We start from the raw sequence: 21,772 nt of genomic DNA on the forward strand, positions 1-21,772 counted from the left end.
GGCCTAGCATGTATGTGTGCCTTGGCTTGTTTGTGTGCACTGTGAATCCTATGATCCCAGGGGGCGGCCCTTAGTACTTAAAATGGCAGTTTTCTATTTAGGATTACCCAATGGCACATACTGGTAAAAAAGTATATTATTATGAGAATGGTTTATTTAGATGAAACAAACAGTGTAAAGCCAAGAGGTCTGCAAACAACACGTGTGTAGGGGCTGAGAGAGACATAAAGAGCAGGGACACTGACCTGTGAATACACAACAAGTGCAGCTGCGGAGGCTCAAGGCTACATCTGCCAGCTCAGGGTTTGTGCGACCTCAGGCACCAATAGGAAAGCCCAACGTTGATACGACTGCCAGCTGCAGCTCCGCGCTATTAGCCCACTAATTCACTATTAATACTCAGCATCCAGGGGATGTGAGCTTCCATGGGACCAAGTAGGACTTTCTGTCGGGCTGATTATGGTGACATGACCAATGTATACTGTGCAACTAGATACAGTTATATACAAGTGAGTGCAAAAGAACACAAAAATGATTTGCATTCAACCTTTGGTTACAGGGACAATAAGGCACTCAGGGGCGGGGTTACTGGAATAAGGAGTTACAGGGGCAATAAGGCACTCAGGGGCGGGGTTACTGGAATAAGGAGTTACAGGGGCAATAAGGCACTCAGGGGCGGGGTTACTGGAATAAGGAGTTACAGGGACAATAAGGCACTCAGGGGCGGGGTTACTGGAATAAGGAGTTACAGGGGCAATAAGGCACTCAGGGGCGGGGTTACTGGAATAAGGAGTTACAGGGACAATAAGGCGCTCAGGGGCGGGGTTACTGGAATAAGGAGTTACAGGGACAATAAGGCACTCAGGGGCGGGGTTACTGGAATAAGGAGTTACAGGGACAATAAGGCGCTCAGGGGCGGGGTTACTGGAATAAGGAGTTACAGGGACAATAAGGCGCTCAGAGGCGGGGTTACTGGAATAAGGAGTTACAGGGACAATAAGGCACTCAGGGGCGGGGTTACTGGAATAAGGAGTTACAGGGACAATAAGGCACTCAGGGGCGGGGTTACTGGAATAAGGAGTTACAGGGGCAATAAGGCACTCAGGGGCGGGGTTACTTGAATAAGGAGTTACAGGGGCAATAAGGCGCTCAGGGGCGGGGTTACTGGAATAAGGAGTTACAGGGACAATAAGGCGCTCAGGGGCGGGGTTACTGGAATAAGGAGTTACAGGGACAATAAGGCGCTCAGGGGCGGGGTTACTGGAATAAGGAGTTACAGGGACAATAAGGCGCTCAGGGGCGGGGTTACTGGAATAAGGAGTTACAGGGGCAATAAGGCGCTCAGGGGCGGGGTTACTGGAATAAGGAGTTACAGGGACAATAAGGCACTCAGGGGCGGGGTTACTGGAATAAGGAGTTACAGGGGCAATAAGGCACTCAGGGGCGGGGTTACTTGAATAAGGAGTTACAGGGGCAATAAGGCGCTCAGGGGCGGGGTTACTGGAATAAGGAGTTACAGGGACAATAAGGCGCTCAGGGGCGGGGTTACTGGAATAAGGAGTTACAGGGACAATAAGGCGCTCAGGGGCGGGGTTACTGGAATAAGGAGTTACAGGGACAATAAGGCGCTCAGGGGCGGGGTTACTGGAATAAGGAGTTACAGGGGCAATAAGGCGCTCAGGGGCGGGGTTACTGGAATAAGGAGTTACAGGGGCAATAAGGCGCTCAGGGGCGGGGTTACTGGAATAAGGAGTTACAGGGACAATAAGGCACTCAGGGGCGGGGTTACTGGAATAAGGAGTTACAGGGACAATAAGGCGCTCAGGGGCGGGGTTACTGGAATAAGGAGTTACAGGGACAATAAGGCGCTCAGGGGCGGGGTTACTGGAATAAGGAGTTACAGGGACAATAAGGCACTCAGGGGCGGGGTTACTGGAATAAGGAGTTACAGGGACAATAAGGCACTCAGGGGCGGAGTTACTGCTTATAAGTTACCAAATGGGTACAGCTTTCAGTTACACATTCATTCATTTTTCTAATTCCCATCGGGACCCCTATTTTCCCCTGTTCAGACTACACAGACACAGTGAGTAGATATAATAAAAGGAAAATTCCTTTTATTTAAAAAAATGTAAACATTTCAAGTGTTTTTTTAGACCGGACAGTAAGTTACACAGGGACTATAGACAACTGCATGACATTCAGGGGGGCCCATCGCTTCGCCCCTTGCCACGATGATAACGACCCCAGTCATTTCTGTAAAACCCCTTCACATGGAGTGACTGAAATACATGCAGAGCGTCTGTAACGTGTTACATCTACGAATGAAGAATTTAAGGTCACGGTGGGTTCCTCTTTGGCACTTAGTGTATAGAACAGACTCCCCTGGCCCCCCAACCCCAACGCTGCCAGTATAGGAGTGTTGCCGTGTCATGCAGAGAGCTGGGTTGTGGCAGAGAAAGGGTTACCCACATAGAGATCGTCCCTGTTGGATGGAGTCTGTAACGTTTCTCCTTTCCGGGGCATCCAAGGTCTCACCTAAATGCTTATTGGGGATGGGGGTTTGGTCTCCATAAAACTGGACTTGTCGCTTCCTCTTCATTTCTCAATGTGTTTGGCAGTGTCCCTGCAGCCTAGTGCCAGTATAGGTAGGGCCTACATAAAGGAAATCTTGCTATATCTATGGATGGCTTTGGTAGGAGCAGTTGTGCTCAGCTGTCAGTCCTACAAGAGCGGTCACCCTGCCCCTGATTGGTTACGGAGGTCGCGGGTGGCTCCGTCAGCAGCAGTTCACTGGCGGCCATCTAACGGGAGCAGTCTCTTAGAATCGGGTGGGTTATTTGACGTTGGCGTTTTAACAGGAGCAGTTGCTGTGTTCCTTGGGGGCAGACTCGCTGAGCTGGGCAGTGCCGCTCGGGACAGGCCCGTTCTCCAGGCTCTCGTTCATCTTCTCGCAGATGATGTCCACCAGGCGTTCAAATACTTGCTTCACGTTGATGTTGTCTTTGGCGCTGGCTTCGAAAAACTCAAATCCTGAGAATAAAGAAGGAAAGGGTTAGCTTGGTAATGTAAGGCCTTATATGTCCCACCACTCTCTGACGTATATATACCCTATATTACTGTGCCATCGTCAAGATCATGACAAAATGGCTCACATTATGGGAAATGAATGCTCAATATACATTAACGACAGGATTAGGTTTGGTCATTGTCACCCCTAATACCAGTAACACCTCATTTCCCTTGATGCCATTGAGGTTCAGCCCATCTGTAGTGGTCTATCTATTGTTGGGCAGTTGGAAAAGCTTCAGTTCCTTGCTACACATGTTTTGTTTGCCTGCACCATTCCTCAGCAGAACCCTAGAACCCAGGGGCGATGCTTCCAAAACATTCCTACCTAGTTCCTCTGCCAGTTTCCGCCCATCCTCAGCAGGGATCACCCGATCGTCTTCCAGGTCACATTTGTTGCCTACTAACAGAACCTGTGCGTTGTCCCAGGAATAAGTCTTAATTTGGGTGGCCCTAAGAGAAAAAAAAACAGATATTACAACCCTACTCATCAAGAAAGCTTTCCATACACAGCCTATATCCCCATACAACCAAATTGGGCAGATGGATCTTGATGGTCTTCTCACCCAATGGGATTTTTATACCTGCCCCATAGATACCTAGATGATTTGTACATCTTCCCAAGATCCCAGGCCAATCGGAAACATTCCTTGCCTCACACACAACACATCCACTGACCAACCAGCTGCTAAGCCTACATCTACCTACTGTTTCTGCCACCATGCTCACAAAATGATGCTTTTCCTACTTACCAGTCCTGCACAGCATTGAAGGACTCCAAGTTGGAGATGTCATACATGAGCAGGAAGCCCATGGCACCCCGGTAATATGCTGTTGTGATTGTGCGGTACCTCTCTTGGCCAGCTGTGTCCTGTAAGACATCATATGAATGCATTAGACAATGACTGTCCATTCAACCCACTAAACAGACACCATTTGAATGATTTACAGGGAAGTATCGGTGCACAAACCAGCAAGATTGGTGGAAACCAAGATCTTGGTCAGTCAGACCGGCCATACTACTGGGCTAAATGGGGGGAGGGTTTTAATTCTGACAACTTTCTTAAGGGGGAGAAGCTTTGGATATTTTAGACATATGAACTGGTCGAGGCTGACATAACACAAGATGGAATAGGCTAAGAAGGGGTTGCATTAAGCTTCATAAAGCGTCATAACTGGGCCCAAGATGGACGACCACGTCGCTTTAAAGGTCCCTATACACGGGCAGATCCACTCGCTTGGTGATGTCGCCAAGCGAGCGGATCTTCTCCCGATATCCCCACCTATGGGTGGGCGATATTGGGAGGATCCAGGCTAATTCGATCTAATTATAACGACGGGTATAGGCAAAGTCGGTCCAGGGACCGCATCAACGAGCCGATGTGGTCCCCAATCCGTTTTGGCCCTGGGGCCAAACGATCGAATTATAATGACGGGCATAGCAAAAGTCGGTCTGGGGACCACATCAATGAGCCGCTGCGGTCCCCGATCCGACTAGATTTTCTAACCTGCCCGATCGAGATCTGGATGATTTCAGGCAAGATATCGGTCGGGCAGGCCCGTCGGTAGTGCCCCTACACGGGCCGATTAGCTGCTGAATCTGTCTAAGGGACCCATATCAGCAGCTAGAATCGGCCTGTGTATGGCCGCCTTTAATCTGTAATCACAGAGAACGTGAGGCTGTCTCACCCAGATTTGCAGCTTGACCCTCTTCTCGTTCCTGTACACCGTCTTGACCTTGAAGTCGATCCCCACCGTACTGACGAAGGCGGAGGTAAAGGAGTCGTCTGCGTAGCGAAACAGGAAGGAGGTCTTTCCCACGCTGCTGTTGCCGATGATCAGGAGTTTGAACATGTAATCGAAACTCTGGTCAGCGGCATCTTTCTGGGGCTGGCGAGTGTCATTGGCTGATGCCATCTGAGAGAGAGAGAGAGGTTAACCAAAGCCCAACATGATGGTCCATAAATCTAAATCCAATCACAGGACCATTCCAGGTGACTTGTAACATGTATTTCAGGTGACTGTGATGAAGTCACATTCCTTTTATAATGTCATAGAGTGTTCCAGACTGGTTCTGGGATATCCCTGTGTGTGACCATTAAGGTGGCCATACACCTTCAGATCCGCTCGCTTGGTGATGTCGCCAAGCGAGCGGATCTTCTCCCGATATCCCCCACCTACGGGTGGGCGATATCTGGAGAATCCAGGGTAATTCGATCGTTTGGCCTTGGGGCCAAACAATCAAATTATAATGACGGGTATAGGTAAAGCCTGTCCGGGGACCGCATCAATGAGCCGATGTGGTCCCCGATCCGACTAGATTTTTTAACCTGCCCGACCGTTATCTGCCCGATTTCAGGCCAGATATCGGTCGGGCAGGCCCGTCGGCTGATTAGCTGTCGAATCGTTCTAAGGCACTGATATCGGCAGCTAGAATCGCCCCGTGTATGGGGACCTTTACTCTACATCAGTGATCCCCAACCAATGGCTCATGTGCAACATAATGCTCACCAACCCCATTGATGTTGCTCCCAGTGGCCTCAAAGTAAGTAGCCAATCAAAGCCCTTATTTGGCACCCCCAACGTACTCCTTATCATGCTTGTGCGGCTCACACTTTACTGTACATCTCGGTATGGCTCATAAGTAAAAGAGGTTGGGCGTCCCTGCTCTACACAATCAGTGAGAGCAGCCATGATTGCTCTAATGAGGTAACCACAAACAATAGTGAAAAGTGCCACTTAGTGGCCACCCCATAAGGGAAAACATGGCGTAACGCTTGCTTGGACTTCCCCAGAAGCAACGTGTGTACAAACCAGAGGCCAGACATGGGAGTAGCCGTGTTTTAGGAGGAAAAGCCACACAAAGCATGTTTTGCATCCTAATTCCATAATTGTTAGTTTAATGTGCAATTATTTAGCAACAATAGAGTGTTGTAACTCCTACACTCTATTGCATCCGAGGTAATTAACTGCAATCACAATTACATTTAATCTACTTATCCTTAATAAAGACCTGAGACAGCAGTTTGAGAAATGTTGAACGATCCCAATAAATCAGTCAACCACATTGCTTTGTACGAATGTAAACTGTGTGAAGGGAATACAGGGACCAGCCTCTGATCCAGGGACTGGTCCGATTGCCATCTTGGAGTCAGGAAGGAATTTTTTCCCCTCTGTGGCAAATTAGAGAGGCTTCAGATGGGGTTTTTTGCCTTCCTCTGGATCAACTTGTAGTTAGGCAGGTTATATATAGGCATTATGGTTGAACATGATGGACGTGTGTCTTTTTTCAACCTAAGTTACTATGTATGACGACATTTGGGACAGTGGTTTTTACCATAAAAACATGTGCAATTTCAGGCCAATGAAACCCCTATCACAAGCAGTGAGAGATTCCATTCATACCAAGGGCAGAAGGCCATTCTAGAGCTAAGCAGGGAAACTGAAGCTCCTCCATGTTTAGTCCTTATCAGGTAGATAATGGGATTCCCAGGGCACAGACGCTCCTCCTACATAATGGGGAAAGGAAGGGGGGTTGTATACTGGTAATCCAATCTAAAGGTCCCCATACACGGGCCGATTGTAGCTGCCGACATGGGTCCCTTAGACCGATTCAGCAGCTTATCGGCCCATGTAGGGCCATTAACAACCAGCCTGCCCGACCGATATCTGGCCTGAAATCAGGCAGATATCGATCGGGCAGGTTAAAAAATCTAGCCGGATCAGGGACCGCATCGACTTGTTGATGCGGCCCCCAAACCGACCTATCGTGATATACCTATCGTGATAATTCGATCATTTGGGAGAAGATCCACTCGATTGGCGACATCGCCAAGCGAGCGGATCTGAAGGTATATGGGCACCTTAACTCGCAAGGACCAAACATGGAGGAGCTTCAATTTCCTGCAGTGTTCAGCTCAAGAAATAACAAAAAATAATTACAACAATAGGCAAAAAGTATGTTCGCCACACACCCTATTCATTGCACTAATGTCCCTTGCACAAGGGAGTGTACTGGCCCTTTAATTATTCAGGTTTTGTTTCCTGCTGGGAATCCCTGGCTGGATAAGGTGTGGGAGAGATTAGTATAACAATTTAAGCAGGATATTTCAAAATAAGAGTGACAGGTAACCCCACCCTGCCTTCCAATAAGAACTGATAGCCTCCATTGTGCTCCATTGGTCTGTATGCCAACAGGGCACAGACATATCAGTCACAGACTGGCACGGCAACACACAAACCTGGCATCAACTTAAAGGTTAGATAAGTGGTGGGTGCATAGAGACTGAATGGCCAGTATTTTTTTATATATAGTTGAAATCAAGGATCTCATTACAGGGCCACTCTTTTAGCCTTTGCTGCTGAAACCCCCAACAAGTCACTGCCAGGTTTGTGGGTCCACAAGTAGGGGGTTAGGGATTTGTTGCTTGTATCCCAACATGCAGCAGCCAATGGTAACCAGCGATGCTAAGAGGGATGTTTTTGCTCTTTGTTTTTAGGCTTTTAGGGCCACCTAATGTATGTTTGGCTTGTCCAGGGCCATCTTTGTTGCCTAAAGTAGTCATCAGGCAGGTACACACAGGAGCTACCTACAGCAGCCGCCATCACTACAGCGTTCAACAGATTCCAGTGATAGGCTCATGGTGCTTGTGTCATGGACATCTCACTTGTCTAAAAGAGGGTGGCCAGCTTTGAAGAATAGGGGCGGGGATGACAACATCAGTGACAAATAGGGGTGGGGTCATGATATTTAGGGGTATGTTTGGGCCTTGTTGGGGGGGTCCACAGATTATTGTTCGGGATCCAAAAGGCTGAAACCCAAACAGACAGTTGTGACCCAAGAAAACCAAACTGTTCAGGTCCGAACAGGTAGCAACTCAAGTCTTCAACCATGTATAATGCTGGCTATAGTGCTGGCCAGGCCTAGACTGGGATTCCTCCCAAACAGCCCCCCATAGGCCCAATAAATAGTGAGTGTCTATGGCACCTTACAGCAGCCCCTCTGGCATTTGCCTGAACCCACAGATTGCCAGTCCGGGCCTGATTTTCAGTACACAGAGGCCCAAACAGCCCCCCCATAGGCCCAATAAATAGTGAGTGTCTATGGCACCTTACAGCAGCCCCTCTGGCATTTGCCTGAAGCCACAGATTGCCAGTCTGGGCCTGATTTTCAGTACACAGAGGCCCAAACAGCCCCCCATAGGCCCAATAAATAGTGAGTGTCTATGGCACCTTACAGCAGCCCCTCTGGCATTTGCCTGAACCCACAGATTGCCAGTCCGGGCCTGATTTTCAGTACACAGAGGCCCAAACAGCCCCCCATAGGCCCAATAAATAGTGAGTGTCTATGGCACCTTACAGCAGCCCCTCTGGCATTTGCCTGAACCCACAGATTGCCAGTCCGGGCCTGATTTTCAGTACACAGAGGCCCAAACAGCCCCCCATAGGCCCAATAAATAGTGAGTGCCTATGACACCTTACAGCAGCCCCTCTGGCATTTGCCTGAAGCCACAGATTGCCAGTCTGGGCCTGATTTTCAGTACACAGAGGCCCAAACAGCCCCCCATAGGCCCAATAAATAGTGAGTGTCTATGGCACCTTACAGCAGCCCCTCTGGCATTTGCCTGAACCCACAGATTGCCAGTCCGGGCCTGATTTTCAGTACACAGAGGCCCAAACAGCCCCCCCATAGGCCCAATAAATAGTGAGTACCTATGGCACCTTACAGCAGCCCCTCTGGCATTTGCCTGAACCCACAGATTGCCAGTCCGGGCCTGATTTTCAGTACACAGAGGCCCAAACAGCCCCCCATAGGCCCAATAAATAGTGAGTGTCTATGGCACCTTACAGCAGCCCCTCTGGCATTTGCCTGAACCCACAGATTGCCAGTCCGGGCCTGATTTTCAGTACACAGAGGCCCAAACAGCCCCCCATAGGCCCAATAAATAGTGACTGTCTATGGCACCTTACAGCAGCCCCTCTGGCATTTGCCTGAACCCACAGATTGCCAGTCCCCATACTTGGTCCTGGCTGAAATTCTAGAAATCATTTGCCTTAGCGAGGCAAAAGAAACAACACCAAGGCAGTTCAGCAGCTAATACATGTAATTTTATAACAACTGAACACATTTATATTATTTATTATAGTTATTATAGTTCCACGTCACCATAAATTACCACTTTTATTCAAGTCCTGTGAGTGGGGAATCTATCTTTATGCTCTATGTTATTTATTAAATACATTACAAGTGCACAATAAATAACCAGAAATAAGTGTTTTAGGAAGATGGTATCCCTGTAATCTCATTAGTACGTTAAAGCCGTTATCGCCCATTCTCTCCGCCCAGTACGGGAGGGGCCATAAGTGAAACAGGAAAGGGCTAATCTGGAGATCGGGGACAAGAATGGGCCACCGCCACTGATCTGTAAACTGATTTTTTTTTTTTACACAAATTGCCCCCCACTGCCCCCGTATGGGAACTGAGAGAAGTTGAATATCTCTATATATAATATAGACATATAATTATGACACAGTTTAACGCTGTCCCAAGGGAAATCATTTTCATTGCAATAATTAACATCATTTGATTATATTATATTTAAGGGAATTAGATGAGCAGCGGCCAGTGAATAGAGATTACCCATAATTAGTCAGTTATTACTGCCCCATTTATATATCCGCTACTAGGAAGGTGGATTAGCCTGGCCGTGGGTTTAGCTCCTGTTGTATCTCAGTATAAGATAAAACCAGATAAATGCAGGAGATAACCCCCATGTTTACAACATTACGGCAGCTCCCAGGTCAATTTACTGCCGGCTATAAATGGCGTACAAAGGCTTTAGCGGGCATAATCTCTGCATAAACTGAGAGGATAACAGTGTAATTACCCGCGGGGCCATAAAATGCAATGATAGTTCTAACTGGCTCAAATACGTGTTTTCCAGCCTAAATCCACCATTCATGTCAATGGCAGTGACAGGTTTCTCCACCCGATGCTACATTGATTTAAACCCAGATGAGCTCAGTAAGATGAGCTTCTCTCTATTCCTAAGCACTGCTAGTGTCTCGATCTTACAGATAAGGAGAATTTCAGTAAATGGAGGGTTAAGCTGGCCATACATGGGTTAGCTGCCAACTTGTCCTTCTATACTTTGTCTACAGCCTAATAGCCCATGTCCTGGGCAGCTCCCATTTTTGAGACTCACAAAAGAAGGTATTTTGCGTGGGCAGAACTGGCAGATGTGGGTGTGGGGCTGTGGTCTCGGTCACAACGGTCTCTATTATGATTATTGGACAAGTGGTGGCCAAATCAGTTAAAGATTTGCTCGTTTGAAGACCTCCCTAAACAAGTGGATCTTTCTGTGTATGGCCAGCTGCCAATTCGGGTCCTTTAGATTAAATTGGCAGCTTATCTGCCCATGTACGGGCCTACCCGGCCAACATCTAACCATAAAATTGGACAGATTTCAATTGGGCAGGTTTGATTTTCCATCGGATCAGGGACCACATTGGCTCGTTGATGCGGGTCTCTGTCTGACGGCCCATATACCCGCTGTTTAAGTTCAATTGTTTGGCCCAGTAAGCCCGATATTGCCCACCTTAGGCTCAATTGGTACGGTCTGAATGTGTAGGCCACCTTTACACTGAGAGGGACAATCCTGTTACATACCTTCTCCTATTCTCACAATTGTTCCAAAGGACCAAAGACAAAGAAGAAACAAAATCCATAGCTTTACTTAATTAAAACAATAAGAATAAAGCATTTCATTACATAGAGCTAGTAATGGTCGTATTGACCCTTATGTCTGATTGGTTGCTAAGGTTACACCCCTTTATCTTTGCACAGTACCCTGATTTTTATTCGGCATTATCTGCTACTGACCTACAACTCCCAGCAGCCTCAGTGTTAATGCAGGGCCATCTCTAAGGTGGGCGACTGCTACAAGAGCATAACAACAGCACTGCACCCAGTGACATAAAAAAATAATGCATTGTTGGGAATCCTCCTATGGGTCTTTAACACCAGGGATGTCCAGGCAAAGTAAATTCCAGGCAAAGTAAATACTGCAAACCCCAGTTATAGGACTGCCCAACCTGTAAACCCTTCAGCCTTTGTTTTACTACACCCTCACTTTTTTGCGTTGGAGGGTTCTGGGAGTTAAACTTCAACAACAAGTGAGGGGGATGCAGGTTGGGCCACAATAATATAAAGGGATATCTTCCCCTACTGTCACCATATTTATCTGTTGCCTCCATATTGTCCTTCTGACACCAATGCCGTTCATATTGCATCACAAGTCTCCATCTTGCCCTATGGTCGCCATCTTGCCTTTCAGTATCTATCTCGCCCTACTTTGAACCCTAGTGTCATTATCTTGTCCTACCTCTCAATCTTGCTTTCCTGTCTTCATCTTGCCCTACTGTCCCTATTTTTTTCTGGCATTTCCATGTTGCCTAGTAAGTAGTCACTGCTTTGCCCCATACTTGCTTTGCCCCAAAGGTCTGCAGATTGGACAAGACTAATCGGGTTTTGCCATCTTCCCTTACATTCACTGCTATTCTTTCTACCCCTGGATCTGCACTGGGCTCAGTGAGATCACCCCAACACTCCTGGGCCCCTTGGCAGCTTCTGGTTCTGCTGTCCCTACTGTCACCCCAATTTCCAATGTGCTGCACTAAAACAGGAGACATTCCGTGGGTAACGTATGTGTAACTTGTGACTGAGCCACGTGTGACTCTCCTCAATGCAGTTATTTGTTTATAAAGCGCCACTACACACGGCGAGGGCTGGATTTATGGCAAGCAGTGTGAGGCCCAAGGAATGAAAGCTTCCTGCCTGTAGTTAAACAGCTAACACCTCTAAGCACTAAATGAGCAGAGATGGGTTTTATAGGCAGCACTATGTCTGGCTGGGTCTATTCTATGGCTGCCACAAGCAGCTGAGTCAGTAGCTGGGTGCCTGCAAGGCTGATGGTTAAGGTGCCTGTGCCCAGAGTCGCCTCATTACAGCCTGCCTTTCCCAGCTATATTGTTCCACACAGACATAGAAACAAAGGGCAGGCTTTCCCTGGGCAATGCTCTGTGTAAATCCTTGGCTCAGTGTCATGGCCGCCCTACCCATTCCTCATTGTGTAAGGGTTTTATACTGCTCTTAATGTGAATCTGCACCACAACTCCCAGCCTTTTCTAAAAGCCAGTACTACCCTCTCTGTAATGTCACAGCTTGCACTGTATAGAGCACTTAAGGGGGAAGAAAACCCCTTGACACCCCTTGCCCTCCTCACTTCCTGTCACCTGACCAGAGCTTTTTGGATAGGATATCCCTTAAAAGTAGATTTCATTTCATATACAGGTACAGGATTCCTTATCCGGAAACCCATTATTCAGAAAGTTCCAAATTATGGAAAGGCCATCTCCCATAGACTCCATTATAAGCAAATAATTCTAATTTTTAAAAATGATTTCCTTTTTCTCTGTAATAATAAAACAGTACCTGTACTTGATCCCAACTAAGATATAATTACCCCTTATTGGGGGCAGAACAGCCCTATTGGGTTTATTTAATGGTTAAATGATTCCCTTTTCTCTGTAATAATAAAACAGTACCTGTACTTGATCCCAACTAAGATATAATTACCCCTTATTGGGGGCAGAACAGCCCTATTGGGTTTATTTAATGGTTAAATGATTCCCTTTTCTCTGTAATAATAAAACAGTACCTGTACTTGATCCCAACTAAGATATAATTACCCCTTATTGGGGGCAGAACAGCCCTATTGGGTTTATTTAATGGTTAAATGATTCCCTTTTCTCTGTAATAATAAAACAGAACCTTGTACTTGATCCCAACTAAGATATAATTACCCCTTATTGGGGGCAGAACAGCCCTATTGGGTTTATTTAATGGTTAAATGATTCCCTTTTCTCTGTAATAATAAAACAGAACCTTGTACTTGATCCCAACTAAGATATAATTACCCCTTATTGGGGGCAGAACAGCCCTATTGGGTTTATTTCATGGTTAAATGATTCCCTTTTCTCTGTAATAATAAAACAGTACCTGTACTTGATCCCAACTAAGATATAATTACCCCTTATTGGGGGCAGAACAGTCCTATTGGGTTTATTTAATGGTTAAATGATTCCCTTTTCTCTGTAATAATAAAACAGTACCTGTACTTGATCCCAACTAAGATATAATTACCCCTTATTGGGGGCAGAACAGTCCTATTGGGTTTATTTAATGGTTAAATGATTCCCTTTTCTCTGTAATAATAAAACAGTACCTGTACTTGATCCCAACTAAGATATAATTACCCCTTATTGGGGCAGAACAGCCCTATTGGGTTTATTTAATGGTTAAATGATTCCCTTTTCTCTGTAATAATAAAACAGTACCTGTACTTGATCCCAACTAAGATATAATTACCCCTTATTGGGGGCAGAACAGCCCTATTGGGTTTATTTAATGGTTAAATGATTCCCTTTTCTCTGTAATAATAAAACAGTACCTGTACTTGATCCCAACTAAGATATAATTAATCCTCATTGGAGGCTAAACGATCCTATTGGGTTTAAATGATGTTTAAATTATTTTTTAGTAGACTTAAGGTATGGAGATACAAATTACGGAAAGACCCCTTATCTGGAAAGCCCTGGGTCCTGAGCATTCTGGATAACAGGTCCTATACCTGTATTTGTATAGTTCAAAAAGTACATTGAATCGGTTTATTCTACCTGTGCTAAGCCTTCATATCTTGCCCATTCACTGTTGCCATGGGCATCACCAGGCAGCAGTGCAGTAAATATATTTATATATATATATATAACGGGTAATGGCTGCTGCTTTGTCTTTTGGGACAGTGGCTCTGAACCCAGGAGTAAGCCTAGAATTCCTGTCATAAAACAAGACAAAGCAAGCCACTAACTTTTTCTATAGCAAACTTTACACCATTGTTTTAGACAAAAGAAAACACTTATTTCTATATGAGCCTTGAAATAATATGTTGGGGTGTGCGTTTTTTTTGCCTCGTGGCCATTGTTTATTCTGCAGGAGGCGGGGCTACATGCTTCAGTTCTTTTGGATAGATACCAGTGCATTATGGGATTCCGGATCTCTTTGCACTATGACGGCAACATAAAGATTATCCTACAGACACATTCCCACCCCCCCCCCCCCAAGCTTGTGAATGAGTCACCTGAGTGTGCAAATGTGGCACCTCATGAGAGCCGTTCACGGACAATTTTCATGTTTTCCGAAAATTCTACAACCAGATAATTCTGTTTATCATCAACAGAATCCTAGGCAATGCATGGCATGTCATTACAGGTATCACATCCCTTATCCGGAAACCCATTATCCAGAAAGTTCAGAATTACGGAAAGGCCATCTCCCATAGACTCCATTTTAATCAAATAATTCACATTTTTAAAAATGATTCCCTTTTCTCTGTAATAATAAAACAGTACCTGTACTTGATCCCAACTAAGATATAATTACCCCTTATTGGGGGCAGAACAGCCCTATTGGGTTTATTTAATGGTTAAATGATTCCCTTTTCTCTGTAATAATAAAACAGTACCTGTACTTGATCCCAACTAAGATATAATTACCCCTTATTGGGGTAGAACAGCCCTATTGGGTTTATTTCATGGTTAAATGATTCCCTTTTCTCTGTAATAATAAAACAGTACCTGTACTTGATCCCAACTAAGATATAATTACCCCTTATTGGGGTAGAACAGCCCTATTGGGTTTATTTAATGGTTAAATGATTCCCTTTTCTCTGTAATAATAAAACAGTACCTGTACTTGATCCCAACTAAGATATAATTACCCCTTATTGGGGCAGAACAGCCCTATTGGGTTTATTTAATGGTTAAATGATTCCCTTTTCTCTGTAATAATAAAACAGTACCTGTACTTGATCCCAACTAAGATATAATTACCCCTTATTGGGGCAGAACAGCCCTATTGGGTTTATTTCATGGTTAAATGATTCCCTTTTCTCTGTAATAATAAAACAGTACCTGTACTTGATCCCAACTAAGATATAATTACCCCTTATTGGGGGCAGAACAGCCCTATTGGGTTTATTTAATGGTTAAATGATTCCCTTTTCTCTGTAATAATAAAACAGTACCTGTACTTGATCCCAACTAAGATATAATTACCCCTTATTGGGGCAGAACAGCCCTATTGGGTTTATTTCATGGTTAAATGATTCCCTTTTCTCTGTAATAATAAAACAGTACCTGTACTTGATCCCAACTAAGATATAATTACCCCTTATTGGGGGCAGAACAGCCCTATTGGGTTTATTTCATGGTTAAATGATTCCCTTTTCTCTGTAATAATAAAACAGTACCTGTACTTGATCCCAACTAAGATATAATTACCCCTTATTGGGGGCAGAACAGCCCTATTGGGTTTATTTCATGGTTAAATGATTCCCTTTTCTCTGTAATAATAAAACAGTACCTGTACTTGATCCCAACTAAGATATAATTACCCCTTATTGGGGGCAGAACAGTCCTATTGGGTTTATTTCATGGTTAAATGATTCCCTTTTCTCTGTAATAATAAAACAGTACCTGTACTTGATCCCAACTAAGATATAATTACCCCTTATTGGGGGCAGAACAGCCCTATTGGGTTTATTTCATGGTTAAATGATTCCCTTTTCTCTGTAATAATAAAACAGTACCTGTACTTGATCCCAACTAAGATATAATTACCCCTTATTGGGGGCAGAACAGTCCTATTGGGTTTATTTAATGGTTAAATGATTCCCTTTTCTCTGTAATAATAAAACAGTACCTGTACTTGATCCCAACTAAGATATAATTACCCCTTATTGGGGTGGAACAGTCCTATTGGGTTTATTTAATGGTTAAATGATTCCCTTTTCTCTGTAATAATAAAACAGTACCTGTACTTGATCCCAACTAAGATATAATTACCCCTTATTGGGGCAGAACGGCCCTATTGGGTTTATTTAATGGTTAAATGATTCCCTTTTCTCTGTAATAATAAAACAGTACCTGTACTTGATCCCAACTAAGATATAATTACCCCTTATTGGGGCAGAACAGCCCTATTGGGTTTATTTAATGGTTAAATGATTCCCTTTTCTCTGTAATAATAAAACAGTACCTGTACTTGATCCCAACTAAGATATAATTACCCCTTATTGGGGGCAGAACAGCCCTATTGGGTTTATTTAATGGTTAAATGATTCCCTTTTCTCTGTAATAATAAAACAGTACCTGTACTTGATCCCAACTAAGATATAATTACCCCTTATTGGGGCAGAACAGCCCTATTGGGTTTATTTCATGGTTAAATGATTCCCTTTTCTCTGTAATAATAAAACAGTACTTGTACTTGATCCCAACTAAGATATAATTACCCCTTATTGGGGGCAGAACAGCCCTATTGGGTTTATTTAATGGTTAAATGATTCCCTTTTCTCTGTAATAATAAAACAGTACCTGTACTTGATCCCAACTAAGATATAATTACCCCTTATTGGGGCAGAACAATCATATTGGGTTTAATTACTGTTTAAATAATTTTTTTTTAGTAAACTTAAGGTAGGAGACCCAAATTACGGAAAGATCCCTTATCTGGAAAACCCCAGGTCCCGAGCATTCTGGATAATGGGTCCCCTACCTGTAATATGCTTTGTTTTGTGTGGAAAATATGTGAGAAAATGGCTGCCAAACATGTTCTCAGACAAATGTATGCCCCATCTTGGGGTGGGTGGGGGTGTTGTTTAGTAGGAAATAGTACCACATGTTCTGCAGTTTTCCTGTCAGGGGCAAACACATTTATAGGTCAAACCCCTTAGATATCATGGCGCTATGAGTACAGGCTGCGGCCTTACAGCTGCCAACATTCCTCACAGACGGCAGCGTTCCTGCTATGTTTACTTACAATCTGATAAAGGCAATACAAACCATGGGGCATTCTGGGTACCCACAATCCCACCTAAACTACGATATTACTAAACTGTAATGGGGGATTAGTTCACTGTTCTACGTCACATGACTCCATACGCCATTGTTATGATCCAATCACTGACTGACGGGGCCAAATGGGTGAATAAACTCAATCTGCCCCAGTACAGGGGTAACTAATCCGGCAAATATTGACTCACTGTGCAACTTTATAACAAGCGGATCTCGCCGTGTATGTCCAGCCCTAGGCGCCAGATTCTGCCGAACTCTATAAACAAACTTCTAAGCAATACTGGTGCCACCTACCTCACCATGCCCCCCTAGTTTATGGCAATGGACCCTCTATACATTACTCATTGTCACCATGCCAGGCTCTGTGCCATACGGGCAGATTGGGCAGTTACCTATTTCCTTATAGAAATGTGCCTCATTGTTTTCTATGGGGGCAGGCAGACAAGTAAAGCCACATAGGGAACAATGACTCGTCTCTCTTCAAATAAACTAATTACCCTGTATTATAGAAGCACAACACAAAGGCCTAAGGTACACGTCGCAATATGGGCATTCTGCCTGCTGTGTTTTTAAAACATAATAAACATGACAAAATACACCCAAAATCGCCAAAACTAAAAATACCAGAAAATGGCTGTAGGGAAAACGCCCAAAAAGTGCCATAGGCCTCCTTGTTATATAGTGCAGTGCCCTGTCCCTAAAGGCCCCCATACACGGGCCGATTCTAGCTGCTGATATTGGGCCCTTAGACCGATTCGGCAGCTTATCGGCCCGTTTATGGGCAGAACCGAGGGGCCTGGCCAACCGATATCTGGCCTGAAATTGGCCAGATATCGATCGGCCAGGTTAGAAAATCCCGTCGGATCGGGGACCGCATCGGCTTGTTGATGCGTCCCCGAGCCGACTGCCCCATTGCCGCGGGCAGAATTCGATTGTTTGGCCCCAGGGCCAAACGATCGAATTTGCCTACATGCCTCCCCGATATCGCCACCCGTAGGTGGGGATAACGGGTGAAGATCCGCTCGCTTGGCGACATCGTCTGCCCGTGTATGGCCAGCTTAACATTTACCTGCCGGGATCTGTCCGGTCGGCCTGTGACTGTTCCCCATAGTAAAGTCAAAAACATTCAACATGACCCCAAACAAGCCATTTAAAAATATTTGTTAGGGGTCTTTAGAGACGGACTTTACTGAGCGGCACCACCAGAACAGGATCTTCCATTCTTTGTTATGTGAAACATTCAAAGGTCAAGTGTGGCAGTTAAACACAATGGTCTAAGTGCCATAGTCATTAAAGGCCAAGTATAACCTCTTTAGTACTTAGTTTATTTTCAAAACCGCTCTGAATCTGGAAGAGTACCGGTCACCCATCCACACTGGTGCCGGAGCATTCAGGATCTTTTTCCTATCACACCTCTAGCCTTTAATACATTATTACATCAAGTAGTTATGTGTGTATATATATATATATATATATATAAAATACATGGTAATACAGGCACTATAATATAATTCTGGAGCCAATGGGCCTGGGTGCAGTATAGCAGAGATCACATAGACTATAAAGATAGATCTGTATGGTATATATATATATATATGTCCAAAAAAAGACCAGCAACACCGAGTTATATTCCAAAAAGATCAACTGTGTATTAAAAACGCATGAACAGCCAACGTAATGTTTCTGTCCCCAACGGGACCTTTCTCAAAATATATATATATATATTATACGTTCAATAATTACATCATATTATACGTTCAATAATTACATCAGAACAGAAAAAACAATTATATATATTTTTATATATATAATATACATCAGAATGGAGAAAATGAGCCCATGCACATAATGGATCTACGATAGGCTTACTGTCTAGGGCAAAAGGAATATTATATAGAGAATAAACATTCTGATTAATGATCTATTAGAGCTGGGGCATCTCTGCCGACCAGATTATCACAATTACGCCACCTCACCACTTTAAAACCAGGCCTATTAAACATGCAGCCTCCATGGCTGATAAGCGGTTAAAATAAGACTCAGACTGCAGACTGTGCTGATTTCTGTGCAGCCATGCAGTGTGCATTTACAATGAATTACAGACTTGATATGGCTCTGTATGCGCTCCTAAAATCCATATGTTACTGCAGGGGTGAGCTGCTCTAGCTGCTGTTGGACTACATCTCCCATGATTCTATGGTGTAGTTCAACAACAGCTGGAACAAGGCAGGTGAGTATTTCTAGGCAATAGATCAGCACTGGGGCAAGTGATTGCTGGCTAGGGCTGGCATGGTGTATGCACCCCCCATTAGGGTGACAGTAAGTATATAGTATATACACAGACAGGGGCAAGTGATTGCTGGCTAGGGCTGGCATTAGGCTGGCAGGACAGTAAGTATATAGTATATACACAGACAGGGGCAAGTGATTGCTGGCTAGGGCTGGCATTAGGGTGGCAGGACAGTAAGTATATAGTATATACACAGACAGGGGCAAGAGATTGCTGGCTAGGGCTGGCATTAGTCTGGCAGAACAGTAAGTATATAGTATATACACAGACAGGGGCAAGTGATTGCTGGCTAGGGCTGGCATTAGGCTGGCAGGACAGTAAGTATATAGTATATACACAGACAGGGGCAAGTGATTGCTGGCTAGGGCTGGCATTAGGGTAGCAGAACAGTAAGTATATAGTATATACACAGACAGGGGCAAGTGATTGCTGGCTAGGGCTGGCATTAGGGTGGCAGGACAGTAAGTATATAGTATATACACAGACAGGGGCAAGTGATTGCTGGCTAGGGCTGGCATTAGGCTGGCAGGACAGTAAGTATATAGTATATACACAGACAGGGGCAAGTGATTGCTGGCTAGGGCTGGCATTAGGGTGGCAGGACAGTAAGTATATAGTATATACACAGACAGGGGCAAGTGATTGCTGGCTAGGGCTGGCATTAGTCTGGCAGGACAGTAAGTATATAGTATATACACAGACAGGGGCAAGTGATTGCTGGCTAGGGCTGGCATTAGGCTGGCAGGACAGTAAGTATATAGTATATACACAGACAGGGGCAAGTGATTGCTGGCTAGGGCTGGCATTAGGCTGGCAGGACAGTAAGTATATAGTATATACACAGACAGGGGCAAGTGATTGCTGGCTAGGGCTGGCATTAGGCTGGCAGGACAGTAAGTATATAGTATATACACAGACAGGGGCAAGAGATTGCTGGCTAGGGCTGGCATTAGTCTGGCAGAACAGTAAGTATATAGTATATACACAGACAGGGGCAAGTGATTGCTGGCTAGGGCTGGCATTAGGGTGGCAGGACAGTAAGTATATAGTATATACACAGGGGCAAGTGATTGCTGGCTAGGGCTGGCATTAGGGTGGCAGGACAGTAAGTATATAGTATATACACAGGGGCAAATGATTGCTGGCTAGGGCTGGCATTAGGCTGGCAGGACAGTAAGTATATAGTATATACACAGTCAGGGGCAGGAAGGTAGAAAGCGTATGGCAGCACCTATACACACCCACAGTAAGGAGACGTGTCCCTGGGTGCTGGCACTATTACAGCAGGGCACAATCCCTAAGGAAGGGCACCCTGGCAGGGAGTTGCTTACCTTGGTGTGTGGGGGTGCAGCAGGGGAGGCTGGGTGGGTGCAGTCTCTGGCTTGGGTGCCTGTCCCGGATCTGTGTGTTTGCAGGTGTCTCTCCCTGCCCGGAGTGAGGTGTGTCTCCTTCCTGCCCTCCTGCAGTCTCTCTCCCTCCCTCCCCCGGCCGTCTCTCTCCCTGCAGGGCTGCGCCTTCCTGTCCCCGGCCTGCCTCCCTCTCACTCCCAGCGCTGCTTATCTCTGTGCGGCTCAGGTTTCACTCTCCCTCTCCACTTCTGCGCAATGTACTACCCTAGCGCTGCGACTAAGCGCAAAGTAACTGCTCCCTCTGTGCCCCTAATGAGCAAATACAGTGGGATCCAGGATTGTATACCAGTAGGTGCCTGAAAGTCTGAAACTGACCCTTTGCACCAATGCTATATACTTGTGTGCCAAGCCCTCCCTACACCTATGGGTGCAAGGCACTCACCCATGTGTTCCCCTGCTATAGCCTTGGGTGCCAAAATCTGCTGTCTCTGTGCCCCAGCTGTAGCCCTGGAAGACAGAAAATACCCTTTGCGCCCCTATGGTACCCTTAGGTGCCATAACCACCCTTCTGTGCCACTGGGATACAGAAACTGCCCTGCTGTACCTCTTGGGTGCAAGAACCTGCCGTCTGTGTGCCCCCACTGTACATTAACTCCAGGGAGAGAACATCATTTTGCCCCCTTATAGGTCCCTGCTAATGCCCCCCCCCCCCCCCGAAACTGACCTTTTGCACCAATGCTATATTCTTGGGTGCCAAACCCTCCCTACACCTATGGGTGCAAGGCACTCACCCATTGGTTCCCCTGCTATAGCCTTGGGTGCCAAAATCTGCTGTCTCTGTGCCCCAGCTGTAACCCTGGAAGACAGAAAATACCCTTTGTGCCCTTATTGTACCCTTAGGTGCCATAACCACCCTTCTGTGCCATTGGGATACAGAAACTGGCTGACAATGGGATCCAGTATTGTATACCAGTAGGTGCCTGAAAGTCTGAAAATGACTCTTTGCACCAATGCTATATACTTGGGTGCCAAGCCCTCCCTACACCTATGGGTGCAAGGCACTCACCCATTGGTTCGCCAACTATAGCCT

General features: G+C 45.4%; 1 protein-coding gene across 1 annotated transcript; it reads right to left on the reverse strand.

Moving 5' to 3' along the window:
• Positions 1-2,091: 2,091 nt before the first annotated feature.
• On the reverse strand, positions 2,092-20,783 carry rab3d (RAB3D, member RAS oncogene family). The gene is made up of 5 exons (NM_001005621.1): positions 20,665-20,783; positions 4,759-4,986; positions 3,822-3,940; positions 3,398-3,522; positions 2,092-3,033 (listed from the first exon to the last, which is right to left on the reverse strand). The coding sequence occupies exons 2-5, from the start codon at positions 4,984-4,986 to the stop codon at positions 2,855-2,857; spliced, it is 651 nt and encodes a 216-aa protein (NP_001005621.1). The 5' UTR covers positions 20,665-20,783; the 3' UTR covers positions 2,092-2,854.
• Positions 20,784-21,772: the final 989 nt, after the last annotated feature.

This window comes from Xenopus tropicalis, chromosome 3 (assembly GCF_000004195.4).
Source record: "Xenopus tropicalis strain Nigerian chromosome 3, UCB_Xtro_10.0, whole genome shotgun sequence".
Taxonomy (NCBI): Eukaryota; Metazoa; Chordata; class Amphibia; order Anura; family Pipidae; genus Xenopus; species Xenopus tropicalis.